Raw genomic sequence first — 26,156 nt, 5'->3', positions numbered from 1 at the left:
CATTTCATGCTTGTTTTTTTCATCTGCAATTGATTAGCTAGTGGATAATCTGCCATTCGATGCACGCTAGTTTTGATCGGCTACTGCTTGAGCATCAACCTAGAGTTAACGGATTCAGGTGCCCTTTAATAACAATTTTGTTGAGCTGAAGCTAGCAAAATTCCCTATTAAAGTGATGTTTTCATTATAATAGGCCAACAGCAAACTATAGCTCAGTAGCAAGGGCAAAATGAAATAAGCCAGTTGCTCTGCTGCCGTCTTGTCAGCACAGAGAAGTATTTGCTGCCATATCACCAGACTAGAGGGCAGCTTCTTTCCTCAGGCTGTGAGACTCCGCAATTCATTCACAGCACTCAGCCATAACAGTTTTTATTTATATTTTTTTTTACCCAGTGGTAGACATTAAGAATTACTTTATAGGAATATCCAGTCTTTTCGCTGATGGTCTTGTTATCTTATGTAGATCAGACAGAGACATGAGTATTAAACTGAGACTGTTTCATAAACACTTAAATGTTCCTTAAGGTAAGTTCATGTTTCTTGGCTCCATGTACTTTCTTTCTACTTAAAGTTGTTGTGTAAGATGGTGAAACTGACAGTTTTGCATATTTTTCCCCCGTTTCGCAACCATTTCCCTACTTGCTCTTTTCACTATCAGTCACCAATGACCCAAAAACTGAAACTGCACGCAGGTAAACGGTAAGCTTATCATACAGTTAAAAATCAGACTAATCCCTCCAGGCATTTTGATAACACCAGTCCTGCCATCAGAGTCAAAACTTAAGTATGAAAAACACTGATTGAAATATAGATTAGGTAAAAGAAGGATTACAGGAATATGACGAGACATTTTTCTCAACTGTGAGTCATCTTTTAGGGAAACTGAAACCTGTATTCAGCTGCGACTTAGTTGCATTTCTAGAAGATGGACACATTTAGATTTAATGTAGAAGTTAATGTGTGAGTCTATCCATTTTGAACTAATTAATTTAACCTAGACAACCTAGCTTGAAAGAAAAGCTGGAACGTAATTAGGCATTTCAGTGCAGTACAATAAATGTTTTATGAGAAGTATAATTGTTTCGAACGATCAAAGCTCTTTTCATCTGTTCAGTTTTACTGTGATTTAAACTCTCTGTGTCTATTTGTGCCATTTCATTTTGCCGCTGTGGCCAAACGTTCCTCATAAAAAGAGATATTGCTATTCCACCAGTGTGCGGTCTTGATCCTCTGCTGCTTATTAAAGCGCCAGTTTGGTGGCTCATGCCTCCAGGGATGTCTAATTCACATACAGCAATCACCAGCACAGGCCTGCAGTGCACATGCAGCCGTTAACACTCGGATCAGGACTGAACCACCCACTGTCTTCTGTATGTTACCATGTCGTCAAACTGCAAATCTCATAGCTCTGTGATGACTAAGGCTTAGAAGTAATAATTTTGATGAGTATGTTTTGCTAGTATTTGGCCATTGAAGGAATAATTATGGGGAAGTGTTTCAGCTGCCTCTGACAAAAGGCTCAGAGGCAGCTTTCTGGTCCCGAAACAATGCGTTGTTTTACTTTGCCTTCTGTTTTTTTTGGTCACGGCAAGTTGGGACAGGAGTCAGGTACCTCACCGCAAACCTTCCCTCTGCTGTTATGTCATTGCGTATTCTGTCCATTTTCTCGTCTTTGTGCAGCTTAGGGGAAATGATCTATGATGATCTAATTACAACATAGCATAGGCACACATTTTATATGTATTAGGTGCCTTTCTGCAGATATAAAAGACTATTTACTAGATTTTTCTGTTCCTGTTCCTGATTTATAGTATATAACATGGCATTTATTGGTCTCTTTTTTTTCCTTCCACTTCACAGGTCTTCATGGAGGTATTCAAGATGGCAGCTTTTGGGAAATCTCTCCTTACTTTAGCAGCAGTCCTCCTGCATGCGCTGAGATGTCAGGGGGGAATTGGAAAAGGAAAAGACATCTCGCCGCTGAGGTTCACGCACCATCTCTACAACGCCACCATCAACGAGAACTCTGCCCCGCGGACGTACATTGAGACGCCAGTGAAGATGGGCATCGAAGTGACAGATCTGTTCTGGGAAATCAACTATAATGTCGTCTCAGGTGATGACGACAGCCTTTTCCAAGCAGAGGCTGTTAAAATTGGGGATTTCTGCTTTCTCAGGATCAAAACAAGGAGCAGTAATTCGGCACTCCTCAACAGGGAGGTCAGGGACACTTACACTCTCACTGTGGAGGCAACTGAGAGCACTTTTGACTTTCAGGCAAAGACGAAGGTGTTTGTCCAGGTCCTTGACACAAACGACCTAAAGCCTCTTTTTTATCCTGCCTCGTACAATGTGGCCATCAGGGAGGACACTCAACTTAAGTCAAGTGTGGTCCGGGTTAGTGCTACAGATGCTGACATTGGCAGCAACGCTGAGTTTTATTACTCTTTCACCAGCAGAGCTCATCCTTTTGTCGTCGACCCTTTCACAGGCACAGTCAGCCTTGTCAAGAAGCTCAATCACACTCGATCAACCAGATATGACCTTACTGTTTTAGCTGAGGACCGAACAAAGAAGATATCCGGTGTTCAGAAGTTTGGTAATGTTGCCAGGGTTACAGTAAATGTACAAAAGATGTCCACGAGGTCTCCGGTTATCACACCTCTCCCTGAACCCACGGTCTCCACAGACGGTAAAATATCTATCAATGTCCACGTGGAGGCAGGAGTTAAACCTGTGGAATCCGTTAATATTGTTGGAGGGGATCCCCACAAGTGTTTTGAGATAATCCCCTTAGGGGTGCAGGGCAGTGACTTCCAAGTGATCTCTACAAAGAGGATTATCTGGTCTCAAACTCCTTTTGGACTGAATCTGTCCCTTCAAGCTAAAGACAGGAGCTTCCCAAGTTTACTCTCTCCAATTACACAGTTATACCTTCCGGCCTATCATTTTAGCCCATTGGCATTTTTTGAAGACACCTACATTGTCACACTGAGTGAGTTTTCACCCCCTAAAACTCATGTTGTCAAGGTTTCTGTCACCTCAGTGCCTTATAACGTTACCTTTGGTATCAAAAATAATCCGGACAGTTCTAAATTCAAGATAAATCCCAAAACAGGAATCATCATCACAACAGAAAGGTTTGACTATGAGACAAAGAACCGTTATGAGTTTGATGTTGTGGCCAATCATGGTGAAGCCGAGACTCACATCGTGGTCGAGGTAATGGATGAAAACGACAACAGCCCACAGTTTAGCCGCTCCTCCTATGAGGCCACACTGGATGAAAACTCCCCTGTTGGCAGCAGTGTTTTGAAAGTAGCCGCCACAGACAAAGATAAAGGCAAAAACAGCTTTGTGACTTACTCTATTGCCAACTCAAGCCCATTGCCTTTCACAATAGACCCATTTACAGGTGTCATATCGACCTTGGAACACTTGGACTACGAGCTGATGAAAAGGCGGTATCACCTGAGAGTTTGGGCGTCAGACAGCGGCAGCCCCTTCAGTCAGGTCAGCGAATGCCCTGTGATGATAACCCTGAACAACGTCAACGATAACGTCCCTCTGTTTGAGAGGGTAGGCTGCAACACCACCGTACCTTTAGATTTAGCCATAGGCCACACAATCGTTGAGCTGTCAGCTATTGATTCAGATGAGCTGCAGCAGCTGAGGTATGTCATCGAGTCAGGAAATGAGCTCCAGGTATTTGATATTGATCCTGTGTCAGGAGCCATCACCCTTAAGCAGCCGATCCCCCTGCATGCAAATTCGTTCACTTTGGGAGTTGTAGCCACTGACGGGAAACATCGTTCGGAAACTTCAGTTGTCAGGGTAACTGTCACTAACAGAGGTGATGATGCTATGGTCCACTGCCAGGAAACAGGCATTTTCAAACAGCTGACTGATAAACTGATAGAGTCTATCAAACCTGTTTTAACCAGCCAAGAGGACGACACATTCTCTGATATTCACATCACTAACCGACACTCTCCAAAGTTTGACTTGAGCCTCCCGAGTTCAATTGACCTCAGTGAGGACTTTCCAGTGAACTCCACCGTCGTTCAGTTCAAGGCAACAGATGCTGACTCTGGGTTTAATAGTAAGCTGGTGTACGCCATATCAAGTGGGAACGAGGATGGCTGTTTCTTCATCGACACTTTCTCTGGAGACCTTCAGTTAGTTTGTCCATTAGACAGAGAGAGCAAAGAATTCTACATTTTGAACATCACTGTTTTTGATTTGGGAACTCCACAAACATCTGCATGGAAGTTTGTTGCTGTGAATGTCATCGACGTCAATGACAATCCTCCTGTTTTTGAGCAGCCCAGATATGTGATACGTGTACCTGAGAACACTGAGGTGGACTCCATTATTTTTACAGCTCGTGCAGTAGAACTTGACTCAGATACGAGTGGTAATGTCCAATACTCCCTGCTAACGTCCACTGACATGTTTAGAATTGAAGAAGAGACTGGTGAGGTGATGGTCACAGGTCGTTTGGATCGAGAAACCTCACCCAGGCATGACCTCCTAATCAAAGCCAGAGACCAAGCAAAGCTTGGCCCTCAGTTGTTCTCTACAATTGAACTTGTGGTGGTTTTGCAAGACGTTAATGACAACCCACCCAAGTTTGTACCCAAAGTTTACAAGATAAAAGTCCCTGAGGATGTACCCGTGGGAACCCTCCTCGTCTGGGTTGAAAGCGTTGATTTGGATATGGGCAGTGGAGGCCTCGTCAGCTACAACCTCAAGAACACAGAGGGTGGGATCTTCCACCTTGACTCCTCCACTGGTGGCTTGACCCTGGAGAGGGAGCTGGACTTTGAGAGGCGGCCACTTTACAACCTCACAGTCCGGGCTGTCGATCATGGCCTCCCCCGCTCCCTCTCCTCCTCCTGTTTTGTGGAGATTCAGGTTCTGGATGTCAACGAGAACCTCCACAGGCCTGTGTTCTCAGAGTTTGTGTATGAAGCCGGAGTGATGGAGGACGCAGCAGTGGGGACATCAGTGGTCACACTCACAGCTTCAGACAAGGATCTGGGCAGAGATGGCGTCGTCAGGTACCATATCCATGAAGGCTCAGGTCTTGGAGTGTTCACCATTGATGAGGAAACAGGTAAAAACACTCTGGTTTTGCTTTTCGTAGTTTTAAGATTCAAGATATCACACAACCAGGATTGCATAACAATATTATGTTATATTATGTTACACAATTATTTATAAAACACTGTCTTTGGATGGATCATTGAAGATGAGTTCCAGAGTCTCACAGTCTAAGGACAGGAGTTGCTGGTCTGGTGGTACAGCAGGGGATTCATCTATATCTCTTGTCTCTTAGACAGCAGCAGGGTGAACAGACTGTGGCTGTGGCCTTTTGGTATCCTGTAGTTTTGGGTATTGTTGTTAACAAGTGGGAAATGGGAAACTTGTTTTCTTATCTTGTTCTACACAGGCTCTTCATTAACATGTACAGGTTGAGGGGGAACTCTGGCTCAGTTTGAATGTTAGAGGCTAATCTAAATAGTACAACGGACACAGGGAAACTGCAGTATGTAGTAGAAGTTACAGGAAGTCCAACCAGCTGGTCCAGGAGCTTTGACTACATTTTGATCAGTTCAAGTCTTATTATCATTCTTAAGTTTTATAATGACATCATGTGCTTTTCTGCTCTGAGTTGAATTTTCTGAACTCAAAGCTTCAGGGCCTTCCAGCAAAAAGTCAGATTTGTTGTTCTGTTTCTACATTGTTGTTGACCTTTATTCATCATTTTCATGCTGCACAACGAGCGAAGACTTAAAAAAGTTACTTAGTTAAAGCTAGTTAAATCGTATAAGCTTCTTAGAGGCTGGTTCTGCCCATTCCCAGTTCCATGTGTTCAGCTGTGTTATCTGGCTGCTAGCAGTGGCTTCATAATTAGCTGTAGACATGAGAGTAGTATCAAACTTGTCCTTTAAAAAGATCAACAGCAGCCTCTTTAGTTAATGGCTAGTACATCAGTATGATGTCATTTATGACGTAGAGTATTAGGCAAAGTATTTAAATCAGATTTTTGTGCTTATTCTGAGTTTAAACAGCTCGTTACAGATTATATCTTTTACCACAAGACCTGTTAGTGGCTTCTCAAGCTTTGTATCGTATTACACAATCTTCCTCAGCAGAAGCAGTTAAATGTACATAGTTTTTGTTTGCTGATGATAAGGTGAGACATGTGCTTAGTTGTACAGCATGACATTACCTTTGGGGTGGTTACAGCAGTTTTCCTATTTTCCCATCAGAATTTCCTTTGCAGAGGATACCCTGCAACCTCTCAGCATATCATAATGCATTCCATTAGTCTGCCGTTGCACTTAGGGCTCTGATAAAATCAGGCCAAATAGAGTTTGCTGTCATAATGGAGCCGTGCTGAAATATGTCTCTTTTTCTGTTTTTCTGTTTTTTTTAGCTCCCCCTCAGTGTATAGAAATGTAAACATCTTCTGAAGTAATCTGTGTGCAGAAAAGTCAATCTTAACTTTTTTTAGTTCGCCGGCATACCAGAAGTATTTGCTTCATCTATACCATGAGAATTTAAGTATGTTTTGACAATACTAATGTGTCACCCATGTCTTTGGCATAAATACAGACTTTTTGAAATTTAAACAGTCAGTTTAAACAAAATGAAAGTCATGGTGATTGATAGCTCATCCAGGATGTTTACAGTCATTAAAACAAACGGTGATTATTCTGATAGGTGATTAATTCCTGAGGCACAGCCGCAGGTTTGAAACATGTTAATAGTGGTATTTTGTTCAAAAGGGAAAACATGATTGCATCTGAACAATTATTCCTCATTCCCTCCCTTTCTGCCTCAGGTGTGATTCGTACAACGGAGACGTTGGACCGAGAGACTGTGTCTCACTACTGGCTTTCTGTCTATGTCACTGATTTGGGCACTGAACCTCTGATTGCCTGGACTCACGTCTTCCTGGAGGTCCTGGACGTTAACGATAATGCTCCAGAGCTCTCTCAGCCGGTGTATTTCGCCACCGTCCAGGAGAACATGGACAAGGTCAAGTCTGTCGTCCAGGTGTCAGCCACAGATGCAGACACTTCCTCTGACGGGAAGCTCTCCTACCAGATGCTGGAGTCTCATCGCACCTACTTTGATGTGGATCCCAAAACAGGTAATTAAGACTGTATGAGCAGAGACTTTGTCGAATGCAGAAATGCAGTTCAAATGTTATGCTTATTTCTTTTTGTTCAGTTTTACATTTTATGTTGTGCTTATGGTCTGGTTAGGTTAATGTACAAAAAGCACTTGTTTAGGTTGAGGAAAAGTTCATGATTTGGCTTAAAATAGTTGTTTTTAATCAATGTCTTGAGATTAAAAAATCCAGTGTTTTTATTCTTACAAATGCCTGTAACTCCACCATCCCTGCACCTCAAGAAATGAAAGTCAGGTCACAAACATGTTATGTGAACATGATATGACATGTTATGTTGAAATGTCAATATGATACATACTAAAGCCTATGACACTCGAACGGATCAGTGGTTTGAAGAAATTTTAGCTGCCCACAGTTCTGCTGAAATAGCACAAAAACAGTGACCCACTGGGCATCACAGCCCCTTTGGCGCTGAGCGTAGCTGAAGTAGGGGAAAAGTTGCTGAGAGGTTGGGAAGCAACAACTTTGTATGAAACATTACAAACATGTTTGCAGGTGGTGTCTAAAAGGTTAAAATGTCTTAAAAATCATATTTTAGTCATCAAAATAACCATTTTATACTGAAGATGACTCTACAGAAATGGCACATATGGGCGATGCAAACAAATTCTCCCATTTTCTACCTTTAACATAACATAATTGGATTATGTTTTGAAAAAAAAAAAAACATCTAAGCAGCTTCACATTCAGCTTTGTGACAGTAAATATAGACATTTTAATATTTAATGTGTCTCTAAAACACGAGATGAAGCTTTTAGCGAGGGAACATTCAGGCAGGCACTTACACAGCAACTCTGGGATATAGGAAGTAATTGGATCAGCCTGCACAGTTTCTTCTTCCCATTTTACAAGCAGTTTGGACAGATATACTGGCTGCTCGCTCCCTTGTGATTGATCTGCATTTGGATTCAAACACCCCCTATGACTATAAGACATCTGGAGGACTGCTGTTCTTTCTCTTTCACAAATTGTTTCAACATGTATGTCGCCATGTCCCCATGGCAGATTTACACTTTGATTCAGGAGTGTTGTTGCAACTATAAAACCTGTGACAGCGAGTTATTTCCCACGAGACTGGTTGAAAAATAGTTGATATTTGCTAATGCACTGTTGCAGGTCTGAGCAGAGCCAGCCATGCAGAACCTGGGCGTGTCGCTGAGACGGCAGCGCTGAAAATTAAACTTCATAATGAGAGTCTCCTTCAGAGGTCACTCACAAACTCATCCATGCGTGTTCTGGAGGGTTGTAGGGAGAAAAAGCTTTGACAGTAGAGTAAAAAAAGGCCTGTAGCTGCACTCAGGTACGTGAGCGTTCATGTTTGACAGTTGCAACTGAGTCACCTGGTGTGGACTTTGATGTTGAGGCAAATTAGCGCAGCATTAGCTCTTAAGATGCAAGCCGCTACAAGCCCTGTCCTCTTCCTATAATCTCCAGGTGCCTGTGGTGTTTGTCCACACCCTAAGGCCAGTATACCAGAGGATTACAGGCAGGGAGGGCCAGTTGTGTTGATACGTCACACAAAGGCAAGGAGCACAGGAGGTGTTGAAACAGTCGGAGAGTGTCACATTAAAACAAGCTTCTCTTTTGTGTATAAGCAGGTGTATTTGATATTTCATTACTCGTGCATTCAAGCACAGGATGAAATATGTTTGGTTGGAAAGATTTATTGTGTCTGTGTCTGCTTCTTACACTCTGACAATTTCTCTCATGTCAAGTTTGACTATAGACTGAGGAGTATTGAATCTAGATAATGTAAATTTGTGTATAAAGGCCTTCATATTGGCTCTCAATGAGCTTTCAAAAGTAGGTATTCAATTGGCCAGCATATATTAATTATAGGATTAAACTGCATAAAAAAGTGAAGTGATTACATAGTAATGCTGACCACTTTGTGAATGCTAAGACTGAAGTCTCTCTGCTATTAGTCACCAATCAGCGAAAATTAGTGTGTCCACCCGAGTGTCATGTTTCCATCAGAGCTGGAGCTGATGACCGTGGGCCATGACTACTGCAGAGTCATTTGACTGAATAGAATGCCGATCTTACCCTGTCAATGTGATATACATTTGTTTGATTGTTGAACATCTGGTAGAAAGACCAGATGTTCAACAATCAAACAAATGTAATGTCAACTGTCCACATACTTTAGGCCATGTAGTTAAACCAAAGATGAATTTGCACACAAGGTACGTAACCTGTTAAGAAGATTTCTTGATGGAGAATCTGACCTTTTACTTGAAGGCAGCAATGCTCATATTATAGTCACTGTCGGGGAAAAACCATCAGACATTAACGGACACAAGAACAATCTGACATCAGTGCTAAGTTCAGTCAGCGAGAGTTGTTTTAACTTGGCTGACATAAATGTGTTGCCGAAACCTGATCTTTAGAACATGATCCACCTTGTGTTATTCTCACAAGTGAACCCACTGTTAACAGAGTACAGTTCAGACTGACTGGTGTAGAAACCTCTCATGCCTCGACAGGATCAACATGAGTCATATTTGTATGTAGGTTTCTGACTAAGGTGTAAGCGTATAAATCCTCCACGCTGTAGAACCATCCCTCTGATTCAACCTCAAAGAATTACAGGTTTCAGCAGAGATTGATGGGATGTGTGCTGAGCACATGGTTAATCTGCTTTGTTGTTGTCAGACTTTGATATCAGCCAAGTGCCAATATAACAAAATGATCAAAAATCAGTGTCTCACTTGTAAGCGTAGGTTTCAGTGCGTGTTTCACCGAAATATATTGTTTGCAAGGCCAGGCAAGTCAGGAATGCGACCAAATCATTAGCATTTCTAAACAGCAAATTCCTAAAATTTTCAAAGCCTCTACGATCCTGAAACAGATGCATTGTGAAGCTCTCTGTTGTCGTCTTTATTTTTTGTTATTCACAGTAAACATTCACAAGCCACAAACAGACACCCTGGTTAGTCTGCTGATATTCAACAGTTTTCATGTTGCCAACAGTTTCACCAAAGCAACCAAAACCACCAATTAAATTGATCAACTAACTGTATCTGTATGTTTCAAAAAAGCCTGATATATCTTCATCCTCTGTATCATAAAAATCAGTGAGTTAAGTCTTAAAAAGTTAATTAAAGACTCCTAAACATAGCTGCTGTGTACTTCTCTCGATAAACAGCCATGATTGCTCCAGAGTCGTTTAACGTGGGAGTGATTTCCCAGAAGCCAGAAGTCAAGAGTTGTTTAGTTCTTTTGTCCAGTGTGAAAGTTGTTTGTTTTGAATTTTTCATGGGACTGACAGTAAGAAGAAATAGAGCAGCACCCTTATCCTTATTTCCCATTTTCCCCTCAGGCTGTTTTGCTTCTCTCTCTAGTAATCTGTGAAGTCTAACAGTTTTGGATAACTGAAACACAAACTCGTATTTCTTCTCCTCAGCGTGCGCCACACGGAGTGAATCTCTTTGCTCCACTCTGTTTGCATCTTTTCTGCTGTGTTTTAAACATTTGTTACAGCTTTTAATGTACTTTTTTGTTTCTGACCTCACCTTGAGAAAGTTTGTCCACGCATAGTGATTACAAATGGTTGCAGTTATCAGTGCGAGGGAGTCGTACAAATGAGGCAGGGCGCTTTCTATCTCGGATCCGATCAGATAGTGATCCGATAATGGGGAGCACTTAAAGACCCAGGGGTGCCAGCTTTGGTGGACTTGCTGTTGCAATTAGTAATGAATAGAGCTATTTGCTGTTTTTCAGGGGCTTGTTTACACACACAGCTTAATTTGCATAAATCTGTTATTGAGGGGGTATTTTTGTATTCTTAGCTCAAGAAAGAACCAACAGGGGTGAATTTGGCCTCCTGCCTTGCAATCTTGATATGTTTGACTGACTCTTACTTTCTCTGTGAGCGTGAGAGTCTTCTTCCCTCGTTGATATTGCTGACATGTTGCTCAAAAATGCCGCATAATTTAAGATGTCTCTCTTGACAACATAATTTAGACATGGCTCGGTGAGTAAATTAAAGACTACATAAAAATAAATAAATAAAAAAAAAAAGTTTGGAAGTAGCCACTGTGGAATTGCTGACTGTCAGTGAATGCAGAGAGAAGGATGCGGAAACAAACAAACCGGGTCCTGACATGTCGACAACGCTGTTTATCTTGTGGTTTTGACAGCAGTCCAGCACGGCTGAGTGAAAACAGGCAACGGGGGAGAGACAAGGCTTTACCCCTGATTCCCATGTCTGCGCTAATGACAAAAACACACTTTCTAATGTGCCCCACCTGTCCTAATGAAGTCCTCCCCCTGTGGGGCTTGTTTGCAGTGTCATAAAAGGCCTGAACGACCCTCAGCAGGGTCTTTCACTTTACTTAGTTCCCTCAGCTCAGTCTACAGAGCAGCTCCCACACCCTTTCATGACGTCCTCCTCAGTCCTGACAAATGAACCCTGACAAGTATTTCTACACAAATGTAACATTGCTTTGTGGGACATTTCTCTTTATTGTATGTAGTGAAAGACCTGTTTAGTTATCAGACTGTGAACGCCACCAGCCGGCTCATCCATTCACACAGGTACTGTTCGCCTCCGCTGCTACTCCAGAGGCGCGTCAGAGCTGCATCGGCACCTTGCATGGCAGCCACCGCCATCGGTGTATGAATGTATGTATTTATGTATTACTGTAAGGCGCTTTAGACAAAAGCATCTGCTTCATGCCCTAAAATGTAAATCGGAGGGATTTCTTACTTTAGCATTTTTACTTTTCCCAGAAATATTCCGTTCTGCTGATCTATCCAGCAGCAGCAGCAGCATGCCTCTGCAAAGTTTAAATCTGATATTGTCTTTATTTTCTTCTTATGAACAGATAATCCAACAATCTTCAGCTAAGATGGATTTTGATTTTAATCTACAAAGTGCTGTGAAATAACTTAATATGAGACTGTTTACAATGTTCATTGCTTTCCTTTAGAGGGGACTCAAGTATAAACCATGTAGTGTAAACTGGAAGCACTGCATGTGCCTTTTAAATAGCTCTTAAGTACAGTACTTAAATGGACTTTCTAAGTGCTCAGTGCTGCCATGCAGTGTTGAGGCTTATTTATACAAATTTTGTGAAACAGACACAACTCTTTCAGTGGATAAATACGTAATTCCTACTTTTTGCCTTTTTACCTTTAATGTCAGAAATCACATCCCAGCCTCAGCATGCCAGCTTATCTCTTATTACACAGACAGTGATTGAACACTGTCACTACCTTCACCGCCAGCTCAGAGGTCACCCCCCAATCCTGTCTTCCAACCTTTGAAAACAGAATGATGAGGCAGAATAGGGACACAACGTTCCTACTGTGAACAGGCTGTGTAAAAGAGGCTCTCTAAAGCTCAACACCTCCATCACTGCTGACACAGAGCTGATCTGTGTAGTTATGCATTAAGAATGAACAGTAGAGGAAAGAATTTGCATTATACTTGGAGTTCTGCACACCTTCCCCGCCTCTGCACACCTGGCCTTCAGCCGAACAGAACTCGGCACGCAGAAACAAGGACACATGTGCCACTGTGACAGCTAAAATGGTTGTTTGTCAGCGTCTGACTTTTGGATGTAACTGTTTCTGTTGACAGATTTATTTCCAAGGCCAATGAATTCCTCAACTCCTCCCAGGCAAACAATAAATAAACCCATCCCAGACATCTTTTTATTGTCCATTATTGACACAATCCCACCTACGTAGTTTCATTTTAAAGAAACCCTTCAACCTAAGAGTCAAGTTTTGCTTGAGCAGAACTAGTTCATAAGACGTTCAGTGTTGTCCAGTCACGTACGTTTGGAAATAACAGAATATTTTCAGACAATCTGTCCTTGCCATTCAGAGCAGCTATTTGTTTTCAGACATGGTCTTAAGGCACTTTGTATAAACTATCATGTTTCAAGCATATTTTGTCCTTAAATCTGTCTTGGATATCAATACAATCTTCACCTCTAGACATCTGGGGAAATTTTTAATACCACCTTCAAAAACAAACTTTTACAGTCCTAGTGTATTGACGCCCCGGTGCTTTATCAATTCAAAATGCTTTAAGTCGATGATTAAACAGTACACATATAAAAACTGGAGACTAATGTGCACAAAATATTTTAACAATAAAAACAATCAATGAAATACAATAAACAAACAAAATATAGAATTAAATGAAGCAATACTGAAAAAAATTACAATGTTTTACAGCCGTTAATCACAAAGCAAATCAGTTCAGAGTTAAGTTTTAAAGGTACTTTGAAATATAAACCCCCTCATGGCAATGATCTGACCATCTGACCGCAATCACATTATGTGAATTCAATGTCTGAGGGTCTATAGGTTGAAACTGTAGATGTTAATTATTTCAAAAGCTGGGGAGCAGATTCTCATAAAACTATGATCACTTCACACACCAACAATAAACACAGTGTTTGCCGTGGTGTGAAACAGGATAAACACACACACAAACACACTTCTCCACCTGACCCCTGTTATTATGCTGCCAGCAGCATTAGCAGTGTTGTGCCAGTGCCAGTGTGTCTCTGATGTCCGTATTAGAGCTAATAGCTGCCCTAAAACACTTCACTTAATTTATTTAGATTAGAGACCAGGTCAAAAACCTGACTGGGAAATTGATTCACAGTGCAGAAACAAGAGAGAAAGAGAGAAATCATGGATACTAGAGTGACTGGCTCAGGGAGTTTTCCCTGTCTTTTTGGCTGAGTTGAGGTTTTGCAACAGACTCCCAACAAAAAGCTCTTCAGCATCCAAAAGTGTCTGAATAACCTGTCAGGCCACATAGTTTATGTCTGTGTCAGACACAAACACACTGTTGGTGATACAGACAGACGTTGATTCACCAAACTGTCTGATATGTGTTGGTATCTGATAGGCTGTTTAGCCTGGTGATTCACAGATTTAACCGATTCAGAATTATTTAACCCAGTTGATGCAAATCCAAATCTTTTTTTGTTGCTGTCAGAACAAGGTCCTTCTTTCAGTATTGAAATAATTTATTTAGGTTTTTTGTATTTTTTTGTATTTTTTTTTTTTCAGTGCTTTTGCAAAAAATTGCAAAAAAATGTTAGGGCATCAGTTTAAATACGGCTATCCTGATAAGACACTTAATCAGGATAAAATCATTTGCCAGGTTTTTGTGTTGAACTCAAACTTTTCTCAACATAAACAACAGACATACACACACACATGGTACACACACAGGAGGGTCTACTTTAAGGCAACAGTCACACACAGATGTACAAGCAGCAACAGCAGAGACAACATCCATAAACCAAACTGTGTTTGCTTAGGTGCAGTCAGCTCTGTTACTGCTCTACAAACACACATGCACACACGCGCGCACGCACACACACACACACACACACACACACACACACCACACAAACACCTACAATAACAGTAGGAGTAGCTCTCCTAACTGTTTGTGTTTGTTTTGTTTTGGTGTAATTAGCACTGACTCTCACTTCCCGAGACTCTCACACACATTAACAGCATTGATTCTCTCTCTCTCCTCTGTGTGTGTGTGTGTGTGTGTGTGTGTGTGTGTGTGTGTGTGTGTGTGTGTGTGCGCGCACAGGTGTAATCAGCACACTGACCACATTGGACCGAGAGGATAAACCAGAACACAGTGTCGAGGTGAGACTCTTAAAAACAACATTTTCACTTCCCTTCGGATGGTGCTGAAACAGTGGAAAACAAATCCAGCTGTTCTGTGGTGCAACAGAGTTTCAGAGTATCGATATTATCTTTATTGACAGACGTGAGGTCCAGATATAAAAAAACACACATGATATACAGACAAACATAGGATTACATCTTTGCTTTACAATGGCTACACCATAGGTGTGCTGTGTAAAGCGGAGTGCAGTATGCTCTAACAAGAGCTGTTTTGACTTCATCAGTGCACATATGAAATTTGCATGCCAGCATATTTGCCTGGGCATACAATTTATAGCACTGGTGCTGAATATCATCATCATCATTAAGGTCAAGTATTTTACTTTGGTTACAATATCTAGCTCTTGCTCTGACAAGTGAAAGGAGGGAAACTTTAGCTTCTGATCCTCCTTAGTTCTGGCTATCATGATAACACTCTTTTTGGTATTAAATCTGATGTCATACTGCAAACCATACAAACACTGAGCAGTTGCTGTAAGCCAGCACTATATGGTGACATAATAATTAAATCATCAGCCTACATTAAATGGTTAATAAGCTGATTTCCCACCATACATCCAGTCTTACGCTCTTCTAATTCTCTAGACAGACCATCCATATACAGGTTAAAAAGGGACAGGTGACAATATTCCACCTTGTCTGATCCCACTGCTAACAGGGAATGGGTTTGATATTGTTTTGCCCCATCAAGGGTGCATGGTTTGGTGTGAGTACCAATAATGCAGAATTCTTGTTAAGTATGTGTTACAGACACTGTTGGATGTGTTATACAACATAGGAGAGAGTTACACTTGGTCTCTTACAGGCAATTAAAGGTCAATGTCTTCAATTTGCTGTCCAAAAACTTTTATTTTATTGTAGAAAACCAACAAATCATCACATTTAAAAGGCTGAAACCAGATAATATTTGAAATTTGTTGCTTAAAATTGACTTAAATTGTTTTTGTTAATTTTTTTTTAAAATCTTTCTTCTTTCATTCCCAGGTAATCGTTTCAGATAACGCCTCTCCGCTTTTGAGATCCACCGCCACTGTGGTGATCAGAGTCCTCGATGCCAACGACAACCGACCGAAGTTCACGGACAAACTTTTCCACGTGAAGCTGCCCGAACAGCGTCAGCAAGCCGGTAAACAGGAAGTCTGCAGGATGGTCGCCCGTGATGACGATGAAGGCTCAAATGCTGTTGTCACCTACAAGCTCCAAGACAACAGCGATGAGCGTTTTGAGATTGACTCGGCGACGGGTGTGGTGACATCACATGGTGATTTCTGGCCTGGAAACTACAGTATTCTCACGGTAGGTGTTCAGAACAGTCAGAATTCTTGTTATTACCATTTGAAATGCTCAAGTAGGGTTCTGTGAAAGTGAAGCAAAAACAGACCTCCTGGCTGTCAGCACAAGTGATAATGAGCTTGTGTTTCGACACGCTGCAGGTAAATACTTTCTCTAAAGGGTTATGCTTCATTTGCCCGTTTCTGTAGAAGGTGTGGAGACTTTAAAGTATTGACCGAGGCCATCAGCTCTGCTGAAGAGATCTTATTACCCATGCTTAATACTCTGAAAGGCACTTCACTGACACCTGCTCTGAAACTAGTGATTGTTCAGTCCTTGTCATCGCTAGGCATTGTAGAGGGCAGAGAGGTTAATCAGCTGAAGAAAAGCTCTTTAGGATTTCAAAAACATGAAAAATCTTTTATTCCTCTGCCGCTGACATGTTGTTAGGATTTTGCTTCTCTAGATGTTGAACAACTCTACAGATGTTTAATGGTTAAGGCTGCTGGTTTTCTTTTTTTCTTGATTTTAGTATACAGTAAATATGCATACTATTTTTGAAAAACTGCTAAAAGTTGGGCTGTAGCCACGTTGTGTTGAATTTGAATCTTCGGCAGAACGCACTCTACTACTTTACACCGCACTGTAATTGGTAGGAAAAGTTTGATAATTGGGGCTGTCAGGGAGGCAAGAGGGAGTGGTGTTTAGCAAGAATGAAGCAGCAAATCAGAAATAAAACTTTATGTTCTAGTTGATTCACAGCATTCTTAAGCACAAAAAACCTGCAGGGTTTGTTTAAATGCAGTTAAGGTGCACTCTTCATCTTGTCCACTGTTTTTACTCTCCGCTCTGTCTGTGTTTGTATGTAGCTCAGCCCTGCCCTCAGTCATAACAAACTGAGAGCAGAGGAGAGAGATAGAGACAGTGAAGTAAGATAATACTAACTCCTGTTTTTGGCTGGAGGCTTCTAACATCCCATCCACAGCAAATTAGTAAGAAAATAGGAAATTACAGGCAGAGGGCAGCATCCCTGCAGGCACAGACACAGCCATGCACTTTTAATGGGTCATACGTGATGATGGAGAGGGCTTGCTTCTTTTTTTATTATGAGTTGTTTTACAGGAAAATCCTGCATAGTATACCTTTAAGAAACTATTGTGTTTCCACAGGTTTCTGTCCATTAAGCTGTTACCAGCAGAAGCAGTTTTTACATATGTATAGTAACAAAACATCTAGCTATAAACTATTTTAAACAACAGATCAACTGATTTGAAGAAAAATAGAAAAAAAATACTTAAATACTTAATAAAAAAAGAAAAGCCTGTTAGTGAAAATGTACATGTAACGTTAAGCAGCTGCACTGAGTTTACCACTCTGACGTCGCCCTAGTTTATCATGACAACAGTTAGGAGTTTCCATGAGATAAATAATTTGATTCCTAAGATGCATTATTTTAACGCATGAGGTTGGTGAAGCCAGACTGAGTATTGTCTACTAGTTCTATTTTTAGTGAAACACTAATTAAAATGTTAATTTAATTTCTATGTTAATTTCCAGATCAAAGCCACAGACCAGGGCAGCCCCTCACGCTCGTCCACGTCGAGGCTCGACATCGAGTGGATCACCCTCCCACCACCCTCTGCTGAGCCAATCACGTTCGACGAGCCCCACTTCACCTTTGCCATCCTCGAAACGGAGCCTGTCACTCACATGGTGGGCATCATCATGACAGAGACACATCGGCAGTGGTGGTTCGATATCACAGGTGAGAGGAAATGAACACACACACACACGTCCAGCCACACACACATAATCTGCGTCTACAGTCTGGTACTGAGATGAGTATTGATTGGAGGCAGATTTGTTGTGCAGGTGAGGTCAGGAAAACAGAATAAACTTTAAGTTCTGATGAAAAACAAGCATCGCACAAATGAGGGTAATGTTCTCCAAAGTAAGACAGAGGATAGATATTAACCATTCATATTTCTTTCCACAATATACTAGGATATGTTTGACAAGAGAGGGCAGGAAAAAGGGCCTGAAATCAGACCTCAGTGATCATTGTGTAATGACTTCTCATAACTCACAGAGTGGCTGCTTCTGCCTGCAGCAAACAGCAAAAAAATATTAGGAAATAATATCTGACATTCACCATATTGCCACTTATACCGAAGTGCTGACTTGTCAAGCGCTGGCTCACACGGCAGAATATAAACAGGTTGAAACCATCATCCATCTATATGAACCCCCAAATAAACAGGAGACAAGTTATTTTCTAAAGGTCAGCAAAGTCTGTGTTATATTGAATGATACCGGAGCAGAGCCGGGCGGCAACAAACAACATGAGAGCGGGTAAGAGGAAGAACATTTACTCTATGATATTTTTACTATTACTTATCAATCTGTGATTTTCACTGTTTACAGGAGTTGTGTTGTGATAAAGTGCTGCGATGCATTTCTTTTATCAAACGCTCTCTCTCACCCCAAAGAAGTTAAGAGTAAACTTCTTTTTTTGTGTGTGGTGTTCAGAATGTGTTATTCTCTTGTTCCCTAAGAAAGTTCCACCTAGTCCCGAGCCATTATGCTGTGATTGGCGTTTTGGTGTTTTTTACTCTATATGAATCACATTTAATTGCTACTGAAAAGACAACCAGATGAACGCATGCAAAAATGCAAACAACCCAACATCTTTTACTGGAGTATTTCGCACAACATTGATGTGTACAGGATAAACATTTGATTTTTTTATGTCATGGTTGTTGTGAATATTGCAATATTATATAAAAGCACCAGTTTTTTTCATGTCAAAAAGGCTTTCTGGCAGTTAAAAGGTTGATTCATGACAATGAGTGCTTGCCAATCGCAGCACAGTAGGCTGGAACTGGATGTACCTGTCCTGGGAAAAGAAACATTACAGTTGGAACACCTCCGTTTCTGTTTGTAATCGTACTGTTTGTGTTTGTGAGTCTGCTGTTCCCTTCAAGGTAAAAAGAACCCAGCCAGCTGACACTTAACACAGCCTGAAGGTTTTTGTGTTTTTTGTTTTTTTAAAACAACCTGAAAGACAAAAAGACTAAAGTTCAGGTACCTCTCATCCAGCATTTCATCGGAGCAACTCTCATATCCTGTTGCTGAAGCTGGTAAAAACAAAGAAAAGACATAAAAGCACAAACAAAGGTGACCAGGGAAGACAGAAAGTGAGAGTGGTGTGAGAGGCTCTGAGGATGTGTTTTGAAGTGATTTTGAAGCTGTCCATCTGAAAGGTAACCGAGGTGATCATTTAATCTGTAGAAAAGACACTTTGTGGACAAATCACCACAGTCAGGATGTTTTTTGACCTGCCTGAGGGGGAATGTAAGGCTTTGTAGGGTGTGAATGTGGCTTTGACTGACCTTGTTCACCTTGGGCTATCCGAGTATTCCCTCACTTTCATCAAGCACAGTCTGCATGCACACACTGTTATGAATCCACAAAGAGAAATGGTGAAATGTAAGCTGTTGTGTCGTGTTCTCTTCCTTGACATTTGTGCCGCAGTAATTCTGCAGTCTTTGCAGACATTTTAGATGTTTTAGAGACTATATAGATGGATTGACTAACATATAATAAATGCAAACAAACGAAAACCACAGGAGTGGTTCTAGAGTTGATGGATGAATCGAGAGAAAAGTGGGAGTAGAGGAAAAAAGGTCTTGGTGTCAGCGGTACCAGCAGGACGTTTTCTCTCTGTGAGGATAAATCAGCAGTGCTCCTCCTCTCATCACTTGCCAGATCCCCACAGGAGGGACGATGGCCATTCCTCCTCTTCCTGCTCTACACTTCTCAGCCTCTTTTCTCCTTTTCCCTCCACCGAGGCTTATCTCGGGCCTGAACATCATGTGAAGGACGGTCACAGAGAGCTTTCTGAGAAATAAAAGGCGTAACACCGTTTTTAGTTTAAGTGGAAATCAGCCCTGTGAATGCGGAGGTGTCGGTGTCTCGTTGCCCCTTTGAGAGCCTCCCAGGAAAACACATCAGCGTTTGCCAGGCTGTTTCCTGCCAGGCGGGGCGGCATGTGCAGAGAAAGGCTGAGGGTCCTCCTGTTCAGTATGCTGTGCCAAGATTCGATCCATGCCAGAACTCAAAGGAACACAACAGACACTCTCTGCATCCCTGAGGGGACAATCAGTTGTCTCAGAGCTGCTGACGCTGAGTGTTACGTCTTTTGACATTCATGTGTTACGTCTAATCACGAAGCAGCCCTGATCATCAGGAGACTGGTCATATGTTGTCCCATCAACTGCACACATTATGTAAGATAACATCTTGTAAATTATGAAAGCATGCATTTTTTTTCCATGGAGAACTCTCCACAGAAGAAATTTAAATGATAATTGGGATACTACATGTGCTCATGTGGGATTTGCTTTTTTTCTCATGTGAAGAATTTCAATTTGTATTAGTGTTTCCATCTGTTAAAATAATCCTTACAACAAGCACATATAAAGGCGATATTCATGCCAAGTAAAAACTTTCACAAGTGATGTTGAAGGCAATCATTTAAAAAGTTTGTTTATTTATACACGGGTAGAATAAAGTGTTGAGATTTGGAAAATATGATATATAAAATGTTCTCTGTCATTCATATGTGGAAAAGCAAACTACATGTTTTCAGTTCACATGGCTTTCATGAGGGCTGTTACCTTTTTAAAAGTATATTTCAGTGTTTCTACAAGTTACTGATCGTGGATCAGTGGATGGAGCAGTTAACATACCCGGGAAATAAAGTCTGTATGCGGGAAACACCATATTTGTTTGTCAGGACTAACTTTCTCCGTAATAATCAAACAGTTGTGACACATTTTAATTTGGTTACAATATATTATAATGATATAAGAGTAAGTTATTCCACTTCTGGTTTCATTCATACAAAGTAGCTTCTAGCTTTGCAGTATATTTGCTTTTCAGAACAGTATAATATAAAAGTGATTAACAGCCCCTTTTATTTATTTAATTGTTGATACATTTTACGCTTAATCCATTTTATAATATTGCTGGTCCAGGTAGTTCTAGGTCTGCCTAGAAGTCATTCACGGAAGGCTATTTACTATTTACAGAAGCCTTACATATCCTGTTTTTAAATTTTGTGGAGTTAAGTACAGAATTTCCATACTGAAAAATAGCAGAGTAGAATTATGACATCTTATCGGATTGAAACTGAAGTTAAAGTATAAATAAAAACTTGTGTATAGTATTAGGTAAATGAATGTATTTGGCTCCCTCCCACATCAGCCTCGTTATCTCTGTTTTTGCAGTAGTTTTGATAGCTCTGTGTTCAATCAATTACATTACGTTTTCTCCCTGTGTGGTCTATGAACACCACTCAGTAATTATCACTAATGGCCCGTCAACTGTCAGATCAGCAATCTTCACTTCTCTGAAGAGAACATGATGAGACTGGAGCCTAGCCACGGTGTTTAATTTCTGCTCTATTCCTCCCCAGTTTGCCCCACAGTGGTGTATCAGTGACCCTCATTTTGGTGTTGGTAGATGAAGGAATGTTGTTGTGTTACAGGACTCCTTTCCCGTGCAGATATGATCAGGTATTCATTGCCCCGCTTTAGTCCAGATGCCTATCGAGCCTCTCTGGCCATGAGATAGCTCAGGGAGACAAATGAAGACTTCCCTCACTGTCTAAATAACTCATAGAGACTCCTGTGAATCTGCACAAAAACAACTTGCTGCGTTTAGAGGCAAAGTGGAAACACAAACCCAGCGACAGGATATCAAAGATCAGACGAGGGCTCTGTTATTTGTTGACGGATGCAGCATCTCTCCGGCTTGGCTGGACTGTGATCTGTGTGCTGCAGTGGGTCCCAGCTGGGTGTGATGTGGTCAGAATGAGGGTCAGCACCTGCAGGTCTGAGGCTGTGACCCTCTGCTGGTGGACGAGGTCTGTCCCCTGCAGGGAGGAGGGTTGAGCATCTGCTTGGAGCGGATGAGTTCAGCCTCTTTAGGTCTAATTCCAGCAGTTTGTCCTGATTCAGAGCAATACAATGAGAAGGAAAAATACTTGCATATTTTTTTTTTCCACTTCCATTTAAGGATTGGATAACCATTTAATGAAATAGTTCATTTTGGAAATGTGCTTTGTCTTATTTTTAAGAGTTACCACTTTTGCTGCCTTCATTCAAACACAAAATCTGCCTACTAGCACTTCTTTAAGAGGGTCTGTGCTACAAATTGAAAGAGCTCCTTTATAGTTCCTGTGAACAGTGAGTGTTACTAGATTTGGCTTGGTAACATGTTTCCTGTAGAAACAGGCAGGAGGGACCTGCTGCGTCTACTGATTGGCATTGCGGTAGCCAATGTACATGACGTTCTTCAGAGAATGATTGGTCATCACTCATCATCACCATCATCATCATCATCATGCTCACTCTGCCCAGATGGCAGCTCCTAATGAACACAGGCAAAACATCAGAGTCTCAAAGGCCAGTTTGACAAAAGGGGATACACTAGTGAGGCACTTTTCTTTCCAGGTATGGCTCCTCCTGGCACTCCAGGGTTGAGTCAGCAAATAGGACTGATGACATCAGCTCCATAGCAGCAATTTAGAAATAAAGCCACCGATTTAAGTCTCTCAGTAAAGTCCAAAAATCACCTACGTACTCTAACTGCCCCCTGTCATTCTTGGACGCTGTGTACAGCCCCAGTCCCATGGTGTTCAGCTGGAGGCTGCCTGTTAGCAGTACAGTACAATCAGAAAATGAATACTTCTCATCCGCGAGGGGGAAAGTGGAGTTAATTGGGTATGAACGAGTAAAGCTGTCTGTCCAGAGTTGAGGCAGAGCAGCTGGAGGACAAGATAAACTTCTTCCATAAAATATGATCCAGTTTCATCACAAAAAGTAAATATAGTCAAGCTCTGTTTTTTTTTTTTTTTTATTGTAATCTCTGAGGTGGCCGTGTCATAAAATGTGGTTTTCTAGGAAATAACAACCCCCAAAAACATCAAGAATACCCTACAAGATAACTTAAACTGGAGTATAGCTGAGATATAGAGCTTGATATATGTGATTAAAAATGCTTTGACTTGATGAAAATTTTAAACTCACTAATTAGTATTGGATAATCTCATTGGTTTAACCTGTATGAAACAGTCCCATTTAAGAACCTCACAGTAGCGGGCATCTGATCCTTTTTTTCTGAACGAATAATCTGCAAACACCCAACATTCACACAAGACTTAACATTTATCAGCATTCTTCTTTGATTTCTTTTATGTGGTCACCTGATAGTGATCACATATTATATCTTTGTCTGAACTGTCACACTGGCCAAGGTCAGGATGGAAACTGTTATTGTGGTGTGAAATTTCTGAAGAAATGCTGCCTCATGAAATACTGTCCAAACTTTTTATAGTAATTCAGGGTTTGTGTCCATTCAGTGAAGTTTGACCATTTGTCACACTTTGGTCTAAGTTTTTCTAACTGAATCCCGCCGCAGGGGTGAAGACAAAGAGTGTCAAAGGGAAGACCCAATCAATCTTCATACCTGACCCTCAGTGGTTGTCACGATCTCTGAGCAGTGACTCCAAAGAGTACAACTGCAGATGGAATTAGTGAAAATGATGTTCTCGCCGCAGGAACAATGACCTGATTGTCTGTGTTCAGGGCAGTGAAGACGCGATGTGGCTGTTGATGCAGTTCAGACACCTGGAGTTGAACCTGAGGCAGCAGAGGTTGAGAAATTAAACCTTCTTGTATATGCCTTGGAGCATTTAGTAGAGGAAGTTGCAGTTGGAAAGGACATCTGTTTCATGGTCATTTCAACCTCACCTCCTCAACTTGCCCTGAAGGGACTGTTTGCTCTCTGCAAAGTTTGACCCTGTAAGGATCATGAGTCTGAACTGATATCCAGTTCAGAAGCATCTTGTTCAGAATGCTTTGTATTCAATCATTTCATGTGCTGATCCCACATGGTGGAATAAGGATTGACAATTATTCATACAAGTCAGTATCGGCCATTACAAATAAATAAATGTCCCACTGGGTTACTCACAACAGTTACCACCCTGAGCTCCCAAAGGAACCACTGCAAACTTCCTCAAAAAGGTAATAAAGCAATACTAGCATATTATACCCTGCAGTAGAAAAGTGTTGGATTAAACAAACAACATGCGGCAAAAAATATTAAGTTTGTCCTGAGGGGAGCGCTAGAGGATGGGTCGTACCATTATTCAAACCTGAAGAAATGAAAAGAATCGATAACGTGATTACTAGGTGCCCTTTAGATTTTGATATTCGTATGGAATTTTGCTCCATGCTGGGCTTGAGGAAAGGTCAGCTTGTCTCCTAAATCATTGCGATTTATCATCTGAGGGCCATGTGGCAGTCTGTTCCAGTAGTTTATTGAGATACCTTGCTACGGAGTGAAGGGCAAAAGTGGGTTCAGAAAGCATGGTTGGTGCAACTTTGTCCATGATAATATATCTTCACTCTAAGTTTATTCGCCCAAAAATGCCAGTGGTCCAACTGTATGAAGGTGAGCTGTAAACTAACTGGCAACTGACACAGTGGCCTTTGACTGAAATGAGAATCCACCAAAGGCTCTGGTTCTTTCTTTTTCCTCCTGTCCCACTATTTGTAGGAGCCATTTCTAGAGCTAAGGTTTTGTAGGTCACCAAAATCCACCTTGGTCTTCTATTGCCTTTACCCACCACCTTTTTGCTATGGGTTACTTACAGTATTAGTATGGATTTTCACTTAGTCGACAGGTATTGCTGGATGGACTGCTGTTACTGGATAAATGGTTGTATGTATGGAGATTTATGGATAATGTTAATGGATTCTTGCTTGTATCACTTTGAGGACAACTAACAATGAGCCGTACATTTCCATTAATGGCATGAAGAGGAAGTCGCTTGAAACCTCTAAGCAATTCTACAGCAAGTATGTTCGTTGTTAATCTATATATACATTCCTGACTGCATCTAGCTGTGCTAAATGTCAGTAAAGCTCTCAAAAAGTCATTTGAATCTTCACAGTCAAGTCAGGTTACAAGGCTTTAGCTTCCAAGTGTACCTCAAGTCCTAAGTGACTTATTTTCAAGTCAAGTTGCTCGTCATTGAAACAGTGACTTGAATTGACTCAAATCTAAGTTACAATGACTCCACATCTGTGTAATGAAACTGAGTTGACTACTCCAGCAAGCCCTGAGTTGATGTTAAAATTTTCTTAGGGAACATAGATTAATAGAAGTTATTCCCTCTGTAAAAACCTTTGACTTCAGTATGTGAACAAGATGAAATTTTAGAAGAATTTTGAACCTGGATCTATCTAATATTCAGATTTCAGAATCAGAATCAGAATGTATTAATGTCCAGGGGGAAATTGTAACAAAAACAATTTCCCCCCGGGGATCAACAAAGTATTCTGATTCTGAGATTTCTGTTCTGGACATTTATGCAAATCAGTGCTTGTTTAATTACATATGTTATATTTCATTCTTTGCTTGTTAAAGATAACATTTTATAAAACTAATAATTGTCTTATTGTGGGCAATTAACAGGGGAAGTTTCACAGTGATATCTATCAGATGAATTAGTGTCTTCAGAGGTTTTGTTGACTTCCTCCTCTCGACTTTGACCCTCCTTCCTGCTCTGTACATGATCTTCACGCATGTGGCGTGTTAAGCTACATACAAGCAAGTAGTGAAGTGAGAAAGTCAAGGATAGCCTGTGAAATGACTGATCGGCACCAGGTCGCTTAACCCTGACCCAGATAAACATCTAGAAGATGGATGGAAGAATGGATAGATGGATCAAAATGTCAGTGAAATTCCTGCGTCGAAGACCATTTTTCCTGTTTCCTGTTTGACATGCACTATATTTCTCACCGTACCATGAGTAGAGGATATCTTTTGCATGGCTGGCCCCAGAGGGAATGCAACCTCCAACCTTGCAGGGTATGTCATATCTTCTCGCAGATGATCAGTAAAGTGAAAAATTGCTTTT

At 41.1% G+C, this 26,156-nt stretch overlaps 1 protein-coding gene and 1 long non-coding RNA gene across 9 annotated transcripts in view; one reads left to right on the top strand and one right to left on the bottom strand.

Annotated features, from left to right (window-relative positions):
• fat2 (FAT atypical cadherin 2) overlaps positions 1–26,156 on the top strand; it is a 150,797-nt gene that overhangs the window by 50,081 nt on the left and 74,560 nt on the right. For all 8 annotated transcript variants that reach the window (XM_037076687.1, XM_037076689.1, XM_037076686.1 and 5 more), the window contains 5 exons: positions 1,861–5,119; positions 6,854–7,165; positions 14,790–14,848; positions 15,875–16,186; positions 17,720–17,927. In XM_037076687.1, coding sequence (XP_036932582.1) covers positions 1,867–5,119; positions 6,854–7,165; positions 14,790–14,848; positions 15,875–16,186; positions 17,720–17,927 — 4,144 coding nt within the window. In that variant the 5' untranslated portion in view covers positions 1,861–1,866. The remainder of the gene's footprint in view (positions 1–1,860; positions 5,120–6,853; positions 7,166–14,789; positions 14,849–15,874; positions 16,187–17,719; positions 17,928–26,156) is intronic.
• LOC119007203 lies at positions 21,943–25,420 on the bottom strand. Its single transcript, XR_005071062.1, has 3 exons — positions 24,886–25,420; positions 23,696–23,868; positions 21,943–22,176 (listed from the first exon to the last, which is right to left on the bottom strand). It is a non-coding gene; the product is annotated as an uncharacterized LOC119007203 (long non-coding RNA).

The sequence above is a fragment of the Acanthopagrus latus genome, chromosome 18, assembly GCF_904848185.1.
Source record: "Acanthopagrus latus isolate v.2019 chromosome 18, fAcaLat1.1, whole genome shotgun sequence".
Classification (NCBI taxonomy): domain Eukaryota; kingdom Metazoa; phylum Chordata; class Actinopteri; order Spariformes; family Sparidae; genus Acanthopagrus; species Acanthopagrus latus.
Note: the sequence above shows the minus strand (reverse complement) of the source record. Positions and strands in the feature narration are given on the sequence as shown.